This window comes from Pelobates fuscus, chromosome 10 (assembly GCF_036172605.1).
Source record: "Pelobates fuscus isolate aPelFus1 chromosome 10, aPelFus1.pri, whole genome shotgun sequence".
Lineage (NCBI taxonomy): Eukaryota > Metazoa > Chordata > Amphibia > Anura > Pelobatidae > Pelobates > Pelobates fuscus.
Window position 1 is genome coordinate 106,899,598 of NC_086326.1, and position 21,950 is coordinate 106,921,547.

A 21,950-nucleotide genomic window follows, 5' to 3' on the forward strand; every position below is an offset into this window, starting at 1 on the left:
GCAACGTTGCAAAGCAACAATATTGTCTAGATATTTTTAGTCAGTAAGCATCATTCTAATTGCACTATTTATCAAAAATATTTTGCTTCATATTGTTGCATAGAAAAACAAACTCTTTGCAAGCCTAGAATATTTGCTATATTTTATATATAATTTTTTTTTTTATTAAAAAAAAAAAGTTCAAATAATGTACGCAAACATTCTGAAATGTGGCAAAGCGGCACTCATCCGAAAGGTACAGTCAATAAAGTTATTTAAAAAAAAAAAAAAAAAGCATCCAGCAACAATCATGGCGGCTCTTGTCAGGTTATAACGGGCACTATCACCGGGGATTGAGCTACTGTTGTGAGAGGTACCGATGAAATATTGAAGTTAATGTTTTGCTTGTTTTGTGACTTCTTGGGTTGAATTTATTTATTTTAAAACACGTACTCGTAGTGTGACGTCACTTCCGCTATTGTTGGCGGCTTTTTAGAAAGTTTCCCCCAGTTAGCGAAACTTGTATTACCCCCCTTCTCCCTCCCCACCTCAATTCGATTTGTTTTGATTTATTTGATTCTCGTTGTAATTACAGTATATTGTTTTATATTCAGGTTTGCAGCTCTTCTACTGGGTAAACAAACATGGTTCCTAAATGTTTTAAAATCTTTGTCATAAACATAAATTATGATCTCCTGGATGTCTAAACTGGTTTCTGTAATGGTCACACAAGTTTGATAAAAAAATAATGTAAATAGATTAAAGTGTTGATGTTTGTTTAGAGTTTGCTTCCCTTTTTCCCCCTATTCGCTTTATCTTTTGTTAATTTATTCCCCCTGTATTTTGTTCTTTATGTTAAAATATGTGAACACTAAGCAGTATTCTTTTTATTCAGTCTGTATTGATTGTATTGTTGTTTTTTTTTTTTAATATCGTAATATCATTTTTGGTATTCACCATTTTTATTTTGAGAATATTGAACTTTTAGATAAAACAACGTATTTTCCCTCCTCTCTTTGTTTAGAAGACAGGTAACACATGCACATTACATGGCAAAAAATATACTGTATACATAAGCTTTCAATCCACCCTGTCTATTTTTGTGTTAACAATAAAAATGTAAAGAAAAACAATGAATCTGAACATACTGTCAAAACACTTAGGGTTCTGCTATCTGTTGGGTTTATCTGTGGCCTGAGCCCACCAACTCTTCTTTTTTATTTATTTATTTATATATATACAAATAATACCAGGTGCCCAGTTCCAAATGTATAAAATATCAAAAAATTACCGGCACTCTTGGGTTTCTTTAATCCAATTTATTATAGGTAAGTACTGCTAGGTCGACGTTTCAGCTCCCGGTCGGAGCTTTCATCAGGACACCAAAGGCATATATCATGACAAGAAACAAGCATATATAGGACATATACAACCTATCAACCAATAGACACTCACCTTATCAGCTGTTCTCTATTCACCCTGATGTTCGGCGTGCACACGGCGCTACTGCGCATGTCTGTCATCAGCATGAACTTCCGCGTCATGTGATCGGGAGGTCGGGTTTGTATTCAGGGCGCGTCACAGTATCTTAGCAACCGCTGATACATTCAGCTTAGGTTGCTACTGTGTTTCCAGCCACCGTCAGGAGAACATCTCCCATCTGAAATCCAGCCAACCTCTCGATGACATCGGGTTCTAATAATCCGATAGTTAGTGCTTGCCGAAAGTCTTGATGAACAGGAAAACTGTCAAATCATATACATTTACAATCTAAATATAATAGGTTACATACATCTCCTGTCTATATAATATAGAGCATCTACCATAAACAATAATTAGTAATAATCATAAAGATGGTGATGACATAAAGGTGTAAACAAAAAAATGAAAAAATCTGTGAGAACCACTATGTGAATATATATATACAAAAGTGAAAATATGTGTGTATAATTATGTCAGCATTGTATATAAATACATATGCCAAAATATTAAAGTTGCCTATGTGATATAGTGATCCTAAATAATGTATGGTCAATAATTACAGGTGTAACATAGTGATCCTAGGTTATATACAGTGAATATTTACATAAGTAATACGTAATAAAGGGATATTCCCTTATTAATCAATAGTGATATTTAAAGAAGACAGGTATATGGGACATAAAAACGTGCAAATACGTGTATAAATATACTATATGTGCCATAGGCTTATAATTCTGCCCTACTAGGACAGACAGGTAGGAAAGGGAAAGGTATGCAACAAGAAATACATGTTCCAAATACTCAAGATTAAGATCTGTAGATAATTTTAGGTGAGTGTCCACAGTTATAGTTATGAACATTTTTGGGTGCATTTACTTTTTTATAAGATTGAGAATATTCTCTAATTTTTCTAAAAAAAAAATAATATTTATTAGGAGACTATTTCCACAGGTCATTCCTGGAGTGAGAGAGAGAGAGGACATATATATCAAAAATAGGAGGATAATATTAGAACCAAAAGTAGAGGATTAATTATAAAAAAGAGATGAAAGAACATTTTTCATTTAAGCCTTTTGGGGAAATGGTGTCAAGTTCCATTATCCAATAGGTTTCTCTTTGTAGGAGGAATCTCCCTCTATCCCCACCTCTGGCTGCCACAGGCATATGGTCAAATGCCACACAGCGTAGGGCCGAGAGTGGATGTTGTTTTTCCAAGAAATGTCGGGCCACAGGTTTGTCCGACCTGCCATCACGATAGGCGAGTCGGATACTTGATCTGTGGCCCCTAATTCTCTCGCACAGTGCTGTCTCTGTCTTTCCTATATAACTCAGTCCACAAGGACATGTGAGTTTATATATCACAAATTCTGTGCAACAGTGTATCCTGTGGGCAATTTTATAGATTTTACCAGTATGAGGATGGGACAGGGTCTTGGAGGGGATTATATGCCCACAGGTTACACACCCTAAACATCTGACACAACCATTATTAACATTCCCTTTTGTAGAGGGATTATAACAATGGGTAGGATCTGTTTTAACCAATAAGTCTCTTAAGTTCTTATTCCTCTTATAGCAAAACATTGGCTTCATTGTCAGTTCTTTTGGAAGTGTCGGATCTTGTCGCAGGATGTTCCAGTTTCGAATGACAGATTCAGTGATTTCTTTACTTGCAGAGTGTAGTTTCATTGGGAAAACTATTCGATTAGTTGGTTCTTGTTGGGGGTTATTTCCTTCCTGATGTTGTTCTCTCGCTTGTCTCAAAGCTTTTTTCCAGTACCGGGCGCCTATATCCCCTCTTCATGAATTTTGAGTACATCATCCTCAATTGTTCCTCCCGTTGTTCTTCCTGGGAATTATTTCTGTAAACCCTTAGGAACTGAGAGAGTGGCAAAGATTTTTTTAGATGTTGTGGGTGAAAACTGTCGAAATGTAAAATAGTGTTACGATCAGTCGGTTTGGTGTAGAGTTTGAACTCTAACTTCTGATTGATGATTGATAATTCTAGATCAAGGAATTGGACATTTTTGTGATCAATTCGTGAGGTCACTTTTATTGGTGTAGACAACTTATTGATATATTCCACGAATGTATTCGCTTCATCATGTGTGCCTCTCCAGAGGATTAGAATATCATCAATAAAACGATAATACCGAACTATTTGCTCCTGATAGTGTGTTAGTATATACTTTTGTTCAAAATCGAACATATATGTATTGGCGTACATGGGGGCCATCGCTGCCCCCATAGATATACCAGACACCTGTAGGTACCATTGTTTCTCGAACCTAAAGTAATTGTTGTGTAATGCCAATGATAGTAGTTCCAAAGTATACTCAATGGGAGGGCCATGATAGTGTATAGAAGTCGACAATAGTTGCCTCATAGCTTCGATGCCCTCCTCATGCGGAATCACCGTATACAGGCTGTTAACGTCCATGGTTATTAATAGCCCATCAAATTCTTCAATTTGTTTGAGATCAGTAATCAAGCTATTAGTATCCTTAATACACGTGGGTATAGCAGTGACCGGTAGTTTAAATAGATGGTCAAGATGCTTAGCTATGGGTTCTAGAATGCCGTCTATTGCAGACACAATAGGTCTGCCTGGAGGGGCAGTTGGATTTTTGTGGATTTTAGACAGCGTGTACAATATCGGCGTACGTGGAGCTTTTTTCTGTAGATATTCAAAAAGTTCCATCTCGATGTACCCCGCTCTCAATCCAAATAGTAGAACCTCTTCAATCTTCTGGGCGATAGCACTGGTTGGATCTTTGTCTAAAGTTTGATAAGTTGCTTGCACAGACAATTGTTTATAGATTTCTTCCGCATACCCCCTCCCTTATCTGCAGGGCGAATTACAATCGTAGGGTCTGATGATAGACGACGTACTAGTTTGTGTTGTTATTTTGTAAAATTCCAATATTGTGGTTTGTGTTCCTTTAGTATATCCTTCGTCTCATTCATAATGGTAGATAGGAAAGTTTTGATCGTAGATTGATTTGTTGGAGGATCAAACTGGTTAGATTTCCGAAAAAAAAATTTCTTGGTTCAGAGCTCTGGTCACTTGTGGTTTTCTGATTCTTATGAAAATAATCTTTTAGTCTCAAGGTACGGCCAAATTTAAATAATTCCACATTCCATTGGAAGTGGTTTGGAGCTTTAGTTGGTATAAAAGATAATCCTTTATTTAAGATGTCCAATTCCTGATGATTAAGAGGTCTGTCCGACAGATTAACCCCTTAAGGACACATGACATGTGTGACATGTCATGATTCCCTTTTATTCCAGAAGTTTGGTCCTTAAGGGGTTAAAGACCGGAATTATTTCCGCATCGGCGGTTTCCCCTTGGGTCCAGTGAACCCGTCCTTTCTGCCCCCGTCTTGTGGCTGGTCTCTTTCGCCCTTGCTTCTTGTCGAGATTCTCTGTGGGAGTACAGCCTCCTGATGTTCTTCTGTGTCTAAAAAAATAGCTGGCTCATTAGGTTGTGTACCCTTATTTTCAGATGCCGATTCACCTGATATAACGTCGATTGTCCTGATGTTAGGTTTGACAATCCGCTATCTTCTTGGGCGATTTCTATGTTCCCCTGATAGCCATCTATACACAGAATGCTCAGTGTAGTCTTGCTTTACCTGTTCCATTTTTTGTCTTTTAAACTTTATGAGCTGATTTTTATACTTCAATAATTCCTCATTGAGCTTAAGTTGCATTTTCACTCCTTCCTGTGAATTTAATAGTATTGCCTGTTCATTTTCACACTGTTGAATTTTCCTGCGGATTTCCATAAGGTAACCTATTATATTTAGATTGTAAATGTATATGATTTGACAGTTTTCCTGTTCATCAAGACTTTCGGCAAGCACTAACTATCGGATTATTAGAACCCGATGTCATCGAGAGGTTGGCTGGATTTCAGATGGGAGATGTTCTCCTGACGGTGGCTGGAAACACAGTAGCAACCTAAGCTGAATGTATCAGCGGTTGCTAAGATACTGTGACGCGCCCTGAATACAAACCCGACCTCCCGATCACATGACGCGGAAGTTCATGCCGATGACAGACATGCGCAGTAGCGCGGTGTACACGCCGAACATCAGGGTGAGTAGAGAACAGCTGATAAGGTGATTGTCTATTGGTTGATAGGTTGTATATGTCCTATATATGCTTGTTTCTTGTCATGATATATGCCTTTGGTGTCCTGATGAAAGCTCCGACCGGGAGCTGAAACGTCGACCTAACAGTACTTACCTATAATAAATTGGATTAAAGAAACCCACGAGTGCCGGTAATTTTTTGATATTTTTTACATATATATATATATATATATAACATCTATGCTATCCTTTTGAGTAGCTGGACTCCCAGCACTTTAACAGGAGTAAAAGTACTAAAAAAAAAAACAATCAAAATAGAGAGAAAGGAGGGGACTGCAAATGGAGGTGCCATGGTGGTCTGGTCAGTCACTAACTTTATCACCTTATATGAAACCAGGTTTTCATATTTGTCCCACATGTACCATGTTTTGCAATATTAGGAAAGGGTAGCCTGCACCATAGCAGTGAGTTGATTCATAATTCTGTTGTCTTCAATAAGTACTCTGAGAGTGAGTATATCCTGTTTAAGCCAATTGGTTGCTATTAATCGTCTGGTGGCCAGAGTTATTTTATTATATGGTATTTGTGCTTGTCTTGGTAACCCCTCTTTGGGTTGGGACAGCAGGTATGACCATGGGTCTATGTCAAATAACCTTTGCAATACATTTGTTAACACATTTGTTAATTTGGTGCCAGAATAGGGTTATTTTAGAGCAATGCCACCACATGTGAATGTAAGTCCCTCTCTGCTCACATTCCCTCCACCATGTTTAATTTGAGGTTTTCCATTTTCTAAGTTTGACAGGAGTTGTGTACCACGTGAGTAAGATTTTATGCATTTGTTCCTGTATAATAACTGAGAAAGAGATGGAATCTGCAGTGTCCCATATGTCCTCCCACACCTCTCCCTCTAGGACTTCACCAATGTTGGCTTCAACCCATATTTGGGAATTTGAGCATATATAACTATAAATGGAGGATATAAAACCTTTCTGAACACGTTCTCTGTCACAATGAAAAAAAGTCATTTTTTTGCTGTCTTTTTGACCATTTATTCAGCTGCAAAATCTCCAACTTGAATAAAACAAAATAAATCCATGGGATTCAAATGGACCCTCTCAGAGAGTTCTGCTAAATATAGAGATGAGTTTCCTTTCTATAGACAACAGATACGTGGTATCCCTACTTCTTTTAGCTGTCCAAAATTTCTTGGACTCATCCTGGGGGAAGTCTCAGTTTCACAGGTAGGAAGCAATGGGAGTTAGGAAACCCCCGAGAGGGTAAATCAGCCCCTAACCTTATCCCATATTCTGATGGAGTTCAAGCTGGCAGGGGCATTGGGTTCTCAGCATGGATCTCTGAAATTATCCCAGCCATATAAAATTGTGGGAGATCTAAACGTTTTATTATTTAGATAGAGCCAGCAAATTCCATAGCGCTGTAAACCTATCAAGGTAGACTCCAGATCTACCCATCTCTTTATCCCTATTGGGGAATGTCATACCACAATTTGGGTCAGTTGAGACACGTAGTAATAATCATATTTTTTAATCCCAGTCTTCCACTCCTCTTTGGTCTATGCAGTAATTTTCTTGCATTGCAGTGCATCTTGTTATTCCATATAATGCAATCTCCAATTTCAGTGGTAGGTCATGCGTTCGGCAGCTGACAGATTCAGGGGCATGAAACTAGATTTATCAAAGTTGATTTAATATCCTGCTATTTTTCCAAAGTTTTTGATGGTACGAACAGATGTATAAGTGAGGTTATTGAATCAGTTAGAGCTGGGCCTGACAAATTTGCTTGGAATCTAGAAGCCAGCTAAAAATGTTAGGAGCCAGGATTTTTTTTTAACCCCTTAAGGACACATGACGTGTGACATGTCATGATTCCCTTTTATTCCAGAAGTTTGGTCCTTAAGGGGTTAAACTAACAAAGCAGAGAAAAGGCAGTTTTTACATTGCTAAAAATACACTGAATCTAAGCAAAAATGGCATACATAACATTTGAAAAGTGGCAAGTGATCAGTTAGTCTTATCATTTACATTATTGCAGTTAACAACTTTGACGTTGTTTTTTAGGTCTTGATATTTTGCAAGTTAAATAGGTGCCACGTTGATCAAACCCTTATCTCAAATAATGTTTTATTTTTATAGTCGCTCTTGTCCTGTAATTATTATTTAAAAAATGTTTAAGACTTTTACTGCCTCTGAAAAATAATTTAGGCCATACTGGGATAAAAATACCTGTTTGTATTCCTAATGCTTTAGTGCTCCTTTAAGATTACAGGCAGCTGAAGTAACATGATATAAAGACAGGTGGAGCATGGGTTGGTTAATTATAGTAAAATTCATAACGCTGAGGGAAATCAGGGTGTTGGCATAGCGCTTACTGGAAAATGTACAGTTTGTTTGCCACCTCCTCCTAAAAATAAGGGTGACGCAAAAGTACCGCTGTTTGCATGATTTGCTTGATGTTTCAGTAATGTTGATTCCTATAATCTTGTTTTGCAGGTAACTTCTTTTCAAATTATTTTTAAAGAGCAGAAATGGGAAAGAGAAAGAAAAGCTTGGATAATGCTCCAGAGAAAAAGGTTAGATTGTATCTGTTCTTTTCATTTGTCAGGCTTTACTTTTATTGGGGCCATGTGTTTTCCTCGCACTATAGGCTCTTGGAGTGCCTCACACCCTCGCGCACCCCCCTCCCGCGGGGCTGAAGGTGTTAAAACCTCTTCAGCCACTTTCCTGAATCCAGCGCCAATGTCCTGCCGACATCAGCCAACAGGGGGGGGGGGTGGGGGGGGGGGCTACCTGCGTATTAGACCTCCCCATAGGAAAGCATTATCCAATGCTTTCCTATGGGGAAAATCTGATACCATCGGTCCGTGAGGACATCCAGCGTTAGATAACAGACCAAAAGTCCTTTTGGATTCCGGAAGCCCTCTAGTGGCTATCTGTTAGACAGCGACAGAGGGCAGACTTAGAGCTGGAACTGCAACGTTTAACATTGCAGCACTAAGTGCAAAAGGGTCACAGCACCCAGACCACATCAATGAGCTGAAGTGGTCTGGGTGCCTACAGTGTCCCTTTAATGTCAAACCATCTAAGACGACCAGGTTTTGGCCAGCACTTTCAGCTAAACAGTGCTCTGCAGAGTGGACACATTTTATAAGAAATGTTTCCACCTAATCCTTTTTATCTAAATAATTATTTCCAATTTTTTTTTCAAATTTAGTTTTTAGGGGGGGGCGGGGCCTGACCGCCGACCGGATCAGACGCATGTCGTCTGATCTCCTGCACCAGAATCGGAATATCGGTGCTAACAGCGATCCGATCACAGCTACAGCCATAAATTTGGACCCACAGTACTCACTAGCTGACGCTGAACACGGGGATACCCCTCAAGTTCCGATCCGGATTCAAAGTAACCTGATTGAGGTCTGCGGCCTAGGAAGGCTTGAGCTGGGGTGAGACGGCCGCTCTCCCAGTTCTCCGGTCGGCGCTCCGCTGCCCCCCCCCCCCCCCCCCCCCCTTGGACCGGTGGGGGTCATCCCGGTCCCCATGGCAAACCACTGCTACACTTCCCCACACTTCCCCATCCTGCGGAGAATCGCGGCCTGGATACGGCGCCCTAAGATGGCGGCCGACTGACTGCCTTGTGCACTAGGTAGTGAGGATCAGAGGCGACACAGCAGAGCAGGGGCAGATAACAGCCACTGGAACAGGCTCCTGACATCACCAGCACTACTTATACTATCCCATTGATTGAACAGGGGACAGAGAACAACCGGGACCCCTACTTACAAGGCCCTTCCGGGCTGAAGGCCACCGGGGACGCAATCCCGGAGCACCGGCCACTAACGTTGAAGACTCAACACCGCTGGCGGCGACAAAACGCAGGGACCGAGAAAGAAAACTGCGACCTCCTGCCTGAGGACCCAGCTACAAGGCCAAGAGGTGCAGGCCTACCAAACAGCCCGGGCTCTGGGGGGGGGAAACTGCTTAGACGCTGCCCCCAGCCCTCACATCACCCCCTGAGCTGGATTCCGACACAGAGCATAAGAGGGACTGAGTCTCTGCTGCACACTGGCGCAGACAGCCACAGTAAATAGGACTAAATATCCACTAATGACAATCTTGCTTTTGCTCCAGCCATGCACAGGGCCACCCTCATAGCGAACTGTGATACTTGTACCCTGAAACAGTAGAACTGCCCCGGACACACGTTAAAGCAATTGATTCAGAATGTTGGGTATACATGTGAATTAGCTGAGCGACTCACCAATAACCGACAGGTTTCGTACACATAGCATGCAACTGATACACGCATACAAATGAAAGGAGCAAAGCCACCTACCTACCTAGCAGACCACAAACATCCGCACACACTCACCGCACACACGGCAAGCCTATATGGGGGACACCAGACCAGACCCACATCTCTCACTAGTGTAAACCGCAGGGTGGAGGCCATGGCTCCCTGAGCCTGCCGCTAAGCAATACGACCTAAGCACTTCTACCAAGCACCCAAATATGAGCATAACGTTTAAGCGCACTGTGATAGCTGGTATATCTAGCCTAACATACTCATATCTACAGATAAACCACTGAGGCATCTTAGATTGTCGACTACGTGTAATGGCAAACTTAATGTAATTTTTACTGCATGTCATGACCGCTTAGACCAACAGTTACTGTGTATAAAATGTATGCCTCTCACTTAGCATGTCTCCCGCGTAGTTATGCATAGTCAAGCAGAACCAGGTCCACGTCTAGACCTTAAAGCGAGGACACTACGTAAATCTCAAGCTACTGTTATAAATCGAATGTTATCTTTCATGTAATATCAAAAAAAGTGCATTGTCTATCTACTACCCACTGTAACTAATGTCTAGTAATCAACGTATGGATTGCCGTTGGGGTACCATATGCAAGCCTGTAACCATTATAAGCACTGCAAAAATAAAGAATAAAAAAAAAAAAAAAAAATTAGTTTTTATTGTTTTTTGCAGGGTAGAGGGGTACAGAAGGGAAGAGGGGGTAACAATGTTTACATGTTTCACATAGGTATTAACAGAATACTTTGATAAACGTGGGAAACATCACTTTTGATAGCGGGTACAATGTATCATAATGAACGTGGCTGTACATAAGGCATCTAACAGACATCAGCAAACATAGTTCCATGTCTTATAATCAGCTAGTTGCGGTGCCTGTCAAATCCCAATCTGCATGCTACTCTGTTCTGTATGGGAGGACCTCAGAATAGACGTCCCATTGATCCGATTAGGGCCCCACTAAAAAATTCGAGTTATACTTCAATTGGGGGCCAAAACTGGGAATAGTCAGGGTATTATGGAGAGGGTTGTATAGTGGGAGTCAATGAGTGTGGCCTAAGGCAGGTGGTTGAGTGGGGTCTGCGCTGTCCTGGAGTGCGTGGCGTGGTTTATGAGGAATTGTGGCTCTTTAGGGGTTGGTCTGTGAGCTTTAAGTCTTATGAGTGGTTCGGTACTCAGTCTCCCACACTTGCCATGTGGTTTCAAATTGTTGTTTGGATCGTGCTGTAATTAGGGATAACTTTTCATAGGTGTAAAATTGATCCAGCTTATCAAGTAGTTGCGTCATGGATGGGCAATTGCAAGATTTTCAACCTTGTGCCAGGAGGCTTCTTACCGCCATTAATGTTAATACTGTAATCTGTCTTTCACCTGAGCTTAACTGCGCAGGTAGCAGTAATAGTAGGCACACAGTGGGGGTCAAGGGAAAGTCTGGGATGTTCAGTTTGTCTAATATGGTGCGAGTTTGGGTCCATAGGGGTCGGATATCCTCGCAGGACAACCAAATATGTTTTAGCGTACCTAGGGCATTGCTACATCTCCAACAGGTAGGTGAGGTGCTGGAGAATATTCATTGTAGACACTGGGGGGGTCATGTACCAACGGTACATAAGTTTCCTGTGCGCTTCGATATGTGGGTCCAATTAGAGAGCCCATTCAAAGCACGTAACCAGTCATCATTCGTTAATGTCTCATTACAGTCTGCCTCCCATTGGGCCTTGTAGGATAGGGGTACTGTGGGGGTAATCTCTTGCCATACTTTATAGCATAGTGCCAGTGTTTTTGGTTTTGTCGGTGTGGACCAACACCTGTCTAGGAGTATGGTAGGGGCAACCAATTTGGGGTCGGGTGTAGGGGAGCAGCGTGGTGTATATGCTGAGAGGATGCTCTTCAGTTGCACGTATGAAAAGATGGCCCGGTTTGGTAACTGCCGTTGGGTCTGTAGTTCGGGGAAGGGGATTATTTCTCTGTTCCTCATCAGCTGAGATATGTGGGTGATCCCTGCTGCGGACCAGAGTAATAATGGGATGTCTTGTGACACTGCTTTAACGGTCGAGATGGGTGCTCTTGGGTGGAACTTGTCTTGGTGGCCTATGCTGGAAAAGAACTTGTCCCATATTTCTACGGTGTGAGATGTAGTCGGGAAGAGTGTGGGCTTTTGTTTCCTAAGTTGTCGTGGTGTCCACATATAGTCTATAATTGGTAGGTCTGGACTTTGCGCTTTCTCCATGTCCGTCCACTGTAAGAGGTTGGGCTGAGCATGGAGGAGAACTCCATTAGATAGTGCTGCAGCTCTATAGTACTGTCCAATATTTGGTAGGCCCACCCCTCCCAGTCGAGGTGTGAGTTGTAGGAGCCGTATTGGCACTCTGGGTTTTTTACCCGCCCAGATGAATGTATTACAGAGTTTCTGTAGGTCTTTACAGTATTGGTTGGGGAGTTTTAAGGGTAACATTCTGAAAAAATACAGGATGCGGGGGAGGATCATCATTTTGTATGCATTGATTTTCCCCATCCATGAGAGCATGACATGTTTCCATTTATTCATTTCAGTTTTACGTACTAAGACGAGGGAATTGTAGTTGAGTGTAAGTGTTGTGCTTATTGATGACGTTATTTCTACCCCTAAATACGTAATAGAATCGAAGTGGAAAGCATCGCGTAGGGAGTCTACAGTTAGTTTTGGTATACCTATGGGTAGCGCTTGGGTTTTATCTTGGTTTAAGCGATAGTGGGAGATTTCCCCAAATCTTTGCAGTAGGGCCATTAGGGGAGGCAAGGATTGTTGTGGTTTAGAGAGGGTTATGAAAATATCATCAGCAAAAAGTGCTAGGCTATATGTTCTACTGTGTATATCTATACCATGAATGTCAGGGTGTCCACGGATTTTGTGTGCCAGGGGTTCTAGTGCTAATATGTAGAGAAGTGGTGAGAGCGGGCACCCCTGCCTGGTACCATTTGTGATTGTGAATGGTTGGGATAAAAATCTGTTGTGTGACACCCTAGCTGCTGGAGCACTATACAGGGCCATAATGCTTGTTATTACGCTTCCAGGAAAATTAAATTTTTTCAGCACTTCGGTCATGTATGTCCAATTTAGTCGATCGAAGGCCTTCTCGGCGTCTAGCGCCAAGAACAGGCCCTCCGATCCTTGTTTATGTAGGGTGGCCATTATGTTAAGAATTTTCCTGATGTTGCCTGAGCCCTGACGTCCTTTCACGAAGCCTGATTGGTCATTATTTATAAGTTTGTGGAGGAGCAGTGACAGTCTATTGCTAAGGAGTTTTGCGTAGATTTTGGCATCGCTATTGAGTAAGGAGATAGGTCTAAAATTCGTACATTGTGTCGGGGGTTTCCCTGGTTTCAGAAGGGTTGAGATATGGGCTAATAACATCTCCTCCGGTAGAGTGCCTCTCTTAGCACTCGTGTTCAGGACCTCTAAGAGTTGTGGTGAGATGATAGAGGCGAAGGTTTGATAGTAAGCGTTGGGGAGACCGTCTGGGCCCGGTGATTTATGAGCTGGGAGGTGGGATATGGTGTCGGTCAGTTCCTCTAGAGTGAATGGGCTTTGTAGGAATTCTCTGGCATCGTTAGTTAGTCCGGGTAGTTCTAAATCCCCTAGGAAGTCACTTATGGTTTGTGGGGTCGGGGTAGTTACGGTTGGGTTATTCGCAAGGTTTTATAAGTCTCCATAGTAGTTTGCAAATTTAGATACTATACCCTGCGGATCTATTATGCGCTTCCCCTCCCCATCTTCCAGATAGGCTATTCTGGAGGCCGCAATTCTATGTTTAAGCTGCGCTGCCAGTTTTGCGCCCGCCCTGTTCCCACTGGCAAAAAAAGTTGTGCTTTACTCTACGGAGAGCATATGTCATTTTTGCCAACTCTAAAGCTCTCAGTCTGGATTGTAACTGTAGGAGTTGTGTGTGTGTGTGTCGTGGGGTTAGGGATGTTTTTGTTAGAATGTGTTAATTGAGCGATGTCTGATATAAGGGAATTGTATTCCACAGCTCTTAGCTTTTTAGTGCGGCTTGCCTGCTTTATAAAACTGCCTCGGATGCATGCCTTGTGCGCTAACCAGATTTGGTCTACGGAGGACTCTTTAGTAGTTTTTTTCTTGAAAGTAGTTAGTGAGATCTACATTTATTTGTTTCATAATATTGGGTTCTGCTAAAAGTGGCTCATTCAGCCTCCAGGAGCCAGTTCCTTTGCTGGGGAAGGGTGCGCTTAAGCTCATCGTAATGGGCGCGTGGTCAGACCACGAGATTAGTCCAATGGTAGTTTCTTCTATATTAGGCAGGTAAGTGGCTGGGACTAGAAATCTATCTATGTGGGAATAGCTGTTGTGCGCAGCTGTGTGGCAGGTGTAATCGACCTCTGTGGGATGTTGAATGCGCCAGGGGTCTACCAGCTGGTGGGAGGTCAGGGTAGCGCATATCCGAGACGTTAAAGCCGCTCTTTGTTTTAAGGATGTCGCTGAGATATCAGCTGCGGATGAGGAGTCTGTGTTACTGTCAATCAGGAAGTTAGTGTCACCACCTATAATGACTTCCCCATATTTGTATAGGTCTGCAAGCGCTAAAATCGTAAGTAGGAAATCATGTTGGTTATCAATTATTTCCAATTTTTGGTTTGATACAATTAAACCAACTTAAGTCTATGCTAACTTGTAATTGTATTCATTTTAGTATTTTACATTATTTGAAAATTTTATTTTCTTAGCAAAATGACAATTTTACATTTTATTTATGAAACTTCTTTCTAATTGTCCCGTAATGAAAAATTAAACTTTGGAAAGGAGATGTCATTGGTGATGTGGATGTTTTACTTCTTCATTATATCAAACAGTTGCTAAATCAGTCAACTTTGAAAGTTTGGTACACAAATAGACAACTCCTTACAATGAAATGAATGAGAGATTCAGTTAATGGGAACACTGACAAATTAGTTGGGTTTTTTTTGCGAATAACTCAATTTTAGGAACAATTTCTAGTAGCTTATTGGAGGCAATTCTCTAAGTGACAATCAGTATTTTTAATCCTAATTTTTTTACTTGTACTGTTTAATTCTGGAAAGCATCTGTTCACATAAGTACATGCTTCTAAAGAGGGAGAAGATTCTTGCTGCAATCTTAAGTTGACAATATTTCTCTTTTCTACATACCTTTTGATAAAATTTAAAGAGAAACTTTTCATTAAAGGGTTATTCCAACCATCAAAGCCACTACAGCCTGATGTAGTGGTTATGATGGTAGATGTATTCTGGCACCATTTCCTAGTAATGGGTCATACTGTTTTACAATGGTTTGCTTACCTGGTTCGGCAGGGCGCTGGTTCTCCACTGAAGCATGATTTAAGACATCCAGCCAGGTGCTGATCCTGACACTCACTCATTGGCTGAGAGTGTGACCTGACCATGTTCAACCAATTAATTAGGTACTGTGCATTCAAATTTATATTCTGGCTAATGATATACCAATGATGCTGCCATCAGTTGAGTTCCACCACCAGTAGCAGAAGGTTTAAACATGGAATGTACAGCATTTCAAAGTGAATCACTGAACATACAATCTCTAGGCACCATGACCTCGTCAAAACACTAAAGTTGTCATAGTGCATGGAGTAACCATTTAAATTTAATGTCCAGGTTTGAGTCACATTTAAGATCAATGGTTTACTTTTGGAGGGCCCCTGGTGTCTTCATTATGTTCAAAAAGTAGGGGTTTGTTACCACATTCAGGGTACTACAATTCTAATGAGGAAAATAAGGCATTGGTTACCAGTGGTGAAGTTTGGTTTTGTGCTTCCATAGGCATTACTAAATTCATGCACCCTCCTAATCTAAATGTGCTCCATCCCTTCCTGTCAAGGCTGCACCTCTTCCCTAGACCAAAACTCAGTTTGACTGTCAGACACATGCCCTCACAGATACACACACTGACCTTTAAACAAAGTGTGTGCCAATGACTGTGTGTCTAACACACACATTCACTGACAGATGCACACTTACTGATAGACACACACTCTCAGATACATATACATTGACATACTCTCCTTGATAGACACACACCCTCAATGATTTGACACACACACACACATTTGCTGACAGTCACACACACACTCACACACTTACTCACAGACACATTCACTGACACACTCACATACATGCAAAAATGTTTTTCATTTAAGTCCACCCATACTCAAACTTTACACTTCTAAAGCCAGTAGACAGGGACTGATTAAGGAGACAGGGCTGTAGTGGGGGGTATGAGCTGTAATTTGGGGGTTAGGAAATGTAGTGTGGGGGGGGGGGGGGGGGATAGGGGCTGAAGTAGGTTGATGGCTACAATTTGGGAAAGGGGCTGTGGTGTTGGTGTTATGGGTTATAATTGGGGGAGACGAACTGTAGTGGGGATGTTATGGGGGCTGTGGTGGGTGGACATGGGGCTGAGAGAGGGGTACAGGAGCTGAGGTGGGGGGATAAAAAAAAGCAAAAAAAAAAAAAAAACTAAAGTGTATCCCCCTGAGTCTTACCTTAGGCCAGGGAGAGGTGGACAGGAGCCAGCAGCCAGCAGTCAGTGGAGTCGGCTGGCCTCTCCTGATGATGTCAGTAGGAGGGGGCGTGACTTTCTACGCTCTTCTCCCAGACTCCCCAGCGTTCCTGGGAGAAGAGCAGTTAAAGTCATGCCCCCTCCTCCTGACATCATCAGGAGAGGATGGCCAACTCCACTGGCTGCAGGGAGAGTGAGGTAAGTTGAAAAATCCGAGTCCCAGGGTCTAGGCCGGCCTGGGGGGCATAATCGCCATCTGCCTACAATATGCACAGCCGCCCTTAGGTGGCCAGCCAGCCAGCTCTTGTGCCTCATGACATGAGGCTAGCATGGCATCTGCTAAAGTTCCTGGGGCGTTTTGAAAGCGCCCCTCCCGGAAAGTGCTGCCCAAGGCAAATGCCTTCTTATACAAGCAAAAAATGGGATAAAACAAGATCATTAACAATACATAGTGAAATATTATCAAAATTAGCATAAAGTGACACAGTAATCGATTGAACTCGCAAAATAACTCTTTATATAATCACCTTAAAGGTGCCTCCCCTGATGGTGGTGGGAGGGCCAGAGGGACCTCTTCCCTCCTCGATGTAGCCCAAATGCAGGAGCAAAATGTGGGGGTCCAGGTTAGTCAGTGTTATAAACTAATTATTGTTGACTGCAGTCAAATACATATAAATCAAAACATACTAAAAAAAAAAAAAAAAAAATAACCATAAGCCCGGCCCTACGCTTTTCCTTCTGTACTAGAACTTCTTCAGGGACATCTATCAATAAAAACACAATCAAATGCTCTAAAACCACAATCGAATTCCCTCCCCACAACAGTTCCCTTATACATGGCTAGTCCCTAAACGTGCATAGGTGGTATATAAGGCGTTGTTGTAGGTCGATCATCCAAGTCCACAAAGAAAACTCTGAAGATCTACTGAGTAGATATAACTATTAGTTTCCTATATATTTGATCGAGTACACATGTGAATGAACCAATGACCAATTTAAAGATAAGTATAAATAGTAAAGTGCACTGTATACTAAAGTAAAAAGTAAAAAAAAATTTAGGGCCCCGTGTTTGGTTCCTAGTAAAACAATAACCATTAAAGGGAAACTATAGTGCCAGGAAAACAGTTATTTTCCTGGCATTATAGCTCCTAATAGTGCCCACCTCCCCTCTTAAAAAACCCTTTTGTCACTTACCTGGTCCAGCGCCGATGTCCCTTGGTGCTGGCTCGGGTCCACCTTCGCTTTCCTTGTGTCACTTACCTGGGTCCAGTGCCGATGTCCCTCTGACGTTGGGATATTTTTTTAACCCGATCTCCTTTCTCCAATTTGGACAAAGCCTTTCAATGTCAATACAACTAAGATGTTTAAAATGAAATACTGGGCAAGAGTTGCAGTGCATCAGAAGACCCTTCTGAATGTTATTAATGTGTTCCATTATTCTGATCTCTAGTGGTCTCTTGGTTCGGCCAACATAAGACACTGCAGCAAATACACCACAAAATCTGTGCAGCATCCATCTCAGAACAAAATGGCAAAACTTCATGAATAACAGTACTAGTAACGTGTGTAGAACTATCCATCCTATTGGAGTGACAAGCTTTGCATCTTTGACAACCCCTAATACAACTTTTCGCATCTACTGTTATATCTATTTATTTATTTTTTCTTTTTAATATAACTGGGTGATAACATATTTTTCAAAATCTGATTCCTTTAACCCCTTAAGGACACATGACATGTGTGACATGTCATGATTCCCTTTTATTCCAGAAGTTTGGTCCTTAAGGGGTTAAAAAATCCTCATAGGTTCTTTAGGTAACAATTAGCCTAATATTGGTTCCTTTAATAAAATTGGCCAATGTGTGCGTAAGCCTCTTCTTATTTCCTCATGATTAGTGTTGCACCTGGTTACAAAAGCATATTTAAAAGGCCCCCTCGCTTTAATTATATTAGGAGTTAGTTTCTATCTTTTTTTAGATATTATTCTACTCTCTTTCTCTGTTATTTCTCTGTTATTCTTATTATATCCCCTTGTGTTTAATATGGACTGTTTGTAACTTTAAATCCTGAACATCGGAACAACTGTGTTTCACCCGAGTGAGTTTTCCCTTGGCAATCCCTCTCAGCAATGGCTGATGGTGACCGCTTGTCCTGTGGACAAGGGTGTTACCATCAGTGGGTTTAAAATAACATTTCAAACTGACATTTTCCACCTTAAGGAAAAAGTAATTTCCTTCTTGACCCATGCTGGAGGAAACTTCAAATTAAATTTATTACAATTTAAATAATTACAAAGCTGTGAAACGGCAAACAACTACTGTGACAAACTCCCCTTTCCACGTGAATTTGCCACGAGCTCCTGGAGGAGCCTGCTTGCCAGCCTCCTGCCCACAGACTATGGGCCCTGTAATATACACTGAAAAAGTCTCAGTTCGTGTATTTGGACTATAGGGTTCAGGAACCGAACAGCCGCGCGAACCGGACATCACCCGGGACCTTGTGTAGCCTAATTTGCACCACAGTGTTCTAAGTGTTCGTCTGGGTGGCCGCATTTCCTATGGACGACCACGAGGTGGCGGCCATCTTGTTTGCATGAGCACAGGCAGCGGTGTTTGGTCGTCGTGTTTATGGAACTATTTTCGGACACTGAAACTCCCGAACACCGCTGGACTTCCATGATTGCCCGTGTTCGGTTTTATAACACTTAGGAAGACACTGATCGGTGGAAACATTCCCACGAACAAGGGAAGCAAGCTCCAGGGTAAGAATATTGACTATGTTCGGTAGTCTGGTGTCAAATTACTCTAGGTGTAGCCTGTAGAAAGTTGACATTCTCTGCCCAGTGTAATTTTGCTCATTGCCAGTAAACAATGGGAACTCTGAGGCCTTCCCCAACATCTGACTCGGTAAGTTTGGATGTGGCGATGTAAGGGATTGTGGTGCAATAGACATAGAGACAGGTTGCCCGAAGTTGGTAGCCAATCTCTGCCAAAACGGCCTAGTCTGTCAAATTATTTTAGTAAGTCCCACTTAGCGTGGACAGTAATGTCATGACTAGACTCGTGGTGTGCTAATGTTGGCCAGAATCAACTCCAGCGCCCAAAAGGGGGGACAGAGCCTGCAGAAACGCAAGTGCAAGAATGCTACAAGGCGAGGAATAATTCACCTTCCTCCCCCACCTCAAGTTAACCAGCATATCTCAGAGAAGTGACCGTTCAACAGTAGTTTATTGAAGGGTATTTTTTTTTTTTTATTCTTTATTTTTTTCGTGCAAGTTATAACAAACAAGCCCATGTTGCCACAACGAAAGTCACAGGCGTAATATCCTCTTACAATTTCAAACATGGCAAGGATAAGGTCTGCACAATTTTATAATGTTAATACTCGAGAGTCAGTCTGTTGAGGTATGCGTGTCGGAATGGTATATGCTGTAGTCAAAGAGTAGGTCTAGCACACCAGGATTATGAAAATAAGTACATTGATAGGTCGTAATGCTGCGTACATTTAAATATAAGATACACGCTTATTTATCTGTTACATCGTTAATCTCAAGCTTGGTGATAGGGGTACTATGAATAACAAAACTCATCTAACTATTAGGCATAAGATGAAAAGTATACAACAAAACTTGTCTATGTATAAACTTAACTAAAGACTCCATTAAGCAATAGAGATTTCACTTAGTAAGCCTCTGTGTGGTGCTGCTGTAAGGGGGGGGGTTGTTAAAATTTCAGCGGCGCTTGCTCAGAGAGCATGCTCTGCATTAAAATACAGTGCCTCTATATGTGTGTAGGGGGGATAAGATAAAGCTGCCCAGTCGAGTGAGAGTAATATTATCATGCTCCAGCAGGGTGGTATACCGTATCACCCGCGAAAGGTACCCCCCTCCCCTCACATGCGCTGCCACAGTTCACCCCACACCTGTACTAGCCACCAATGTCACATAGATGCACAGAGTCTCGTGATTCTGAGTTTTCTCGTCTCTCTGGCCCCAGGCCATCCCAGGAGCCCATGTGGGATTCCCGCTACTCCAGTCAAGCTTGCGGCTGCGGGCAGGGACTCGGGTGACTGCGTGTTTCTCTCGGAGAGGGCTTTTGTTCTGCCGAATGTGTGCTCTGAGCCCCATGTTCCGTCTTCTTTGGGTCCTCTGTCCCGGTAAGTGGTAGCTAGGTCTGCACCTCTTGGGACCCGGACGTGCGTCGGTTATGCCGGTTATCTGCTTCTCCTGCCGCACTGAGCTAGGAGCCATGTGCTGCGTCCGATGCTTGTCTGCTGAGGGGGAAGTAGGGTCCAGAGGCTTATTAGGGCGTTTGCTCGTTCTCCTCTGCTCCCTCTTAGCGTTCAACAGTAGTTTAGTCTAAAATATGGATAGGGGCTTAATATATGAAATAAGGACTTTAAGCTGACAACATTATACATAGACTATGCTTTCCAAACTGAGTCTCAGAAAATCATAAGAGCTCCACCACCATGTGACTATCTCGGTTAGCAGCCTGGCTGCGTCTCTCATCAGGGTCCTTTCTTTTTTTCTCTTTTTCTTTTTTTATTCTTTATTTATGTTGACAGATATAACATGCATACATCGAATACATTTCGTAACTCAAGCGAAGATTGACATACGCAGTGTATACAGAGTGCAGTAACATACATATCGCATAGTCATACAGTGGGTGGTAGCCTGAGACTCTCCACCATCGCCCCCCCAAAACTGATGTATTCGGTACCCCAACACTCTCTGATACTGCGAGATACATTTTGTCAACTTTTTTAGTTTTGTGTTTTATAAGAAAAGAAAAACAAGAAATATATAACATAGGAAACTTGGCTATTGTACAGGTACATAAACATCGTCGGTGTGTGCCGTCCAACTGCCGTAAGCCCTCTAGTCTATTATTATGCTGTGCAATGGGTGTCCCTTTGTCCTAGAGTTAGGGAATCTGCTGCGTGTTTCTCACCCCCTGGTCTTTTAGGGGCCTAGTAGGTCTCCCATTGCAGGTATTATTGCATGCTTTATATGCGTCCGGTAGCTGGCAGGGCCCTCCAGGGGGAAGGCAGTGACTTGCGCTCATTTGGTCACACCTGGTCCTTGGTCAGTTTCCGTGTAAACCTCTCCCTTCACCTTCTGGGAGATATATGCTGCACTTAGATCAGGGCCCTTTCTTGAGTGCAAAAATCTTGCACTCTCTCTTGGAAATCTGAAGCTGAGACATTGCAGCTGCACATTGAGGACCGTATCCTACAGACTACAATTTTAACATGCTTTATAAATGAGTCAAAGGGACACTCCACTCCAAACAAAAAAAAATAAAAAAATCACTCTTTGGTAGATACACTTCAGACAGGGTTTGCGCTACCATAGGGTGGCCCAGGTCGCTGCCTTCGAGCCGTCCTGGGGTTGCAAAATCCTGCTGACCGGCATGAGGGGAGAACACAGCATAGGTGCTCCCTTCCAGCCACTCCTGTGTAGCATGGCAATGCCACGGACTGAGGGAGAGGAGCTTCTGTA

At 42.2% G+C, this 21,950-nt stretch overlaps 1 protein-coding gene across 1 annotated transcript in view; it reads left to right on the forward strand.

Moving 5' to 3' along the window:
* The first annotated feature begins 274 nt into the window (after positions 1-274).
* Positions 275-21,950, forward strand: part of LOC134575482 (uncharacterized) — a 43,163-nt gene continuing 21,487 nt past the window's right edge. Inside the window, exons 1-2 of the mRNA XM_063434791.1 lie at positions 275-352; positions 8,072-8,151. Of these exons, the coding sequence (XP_063290861.1) occupies positions 8,107-8,151 (45 nt within the window). The 5' untranslated portion in view covers positions 275-352; positions 8,072-8,106. The remainder of the gene's footprint in view (positions 353-8,071; positions 8,152-21,950) is intronic.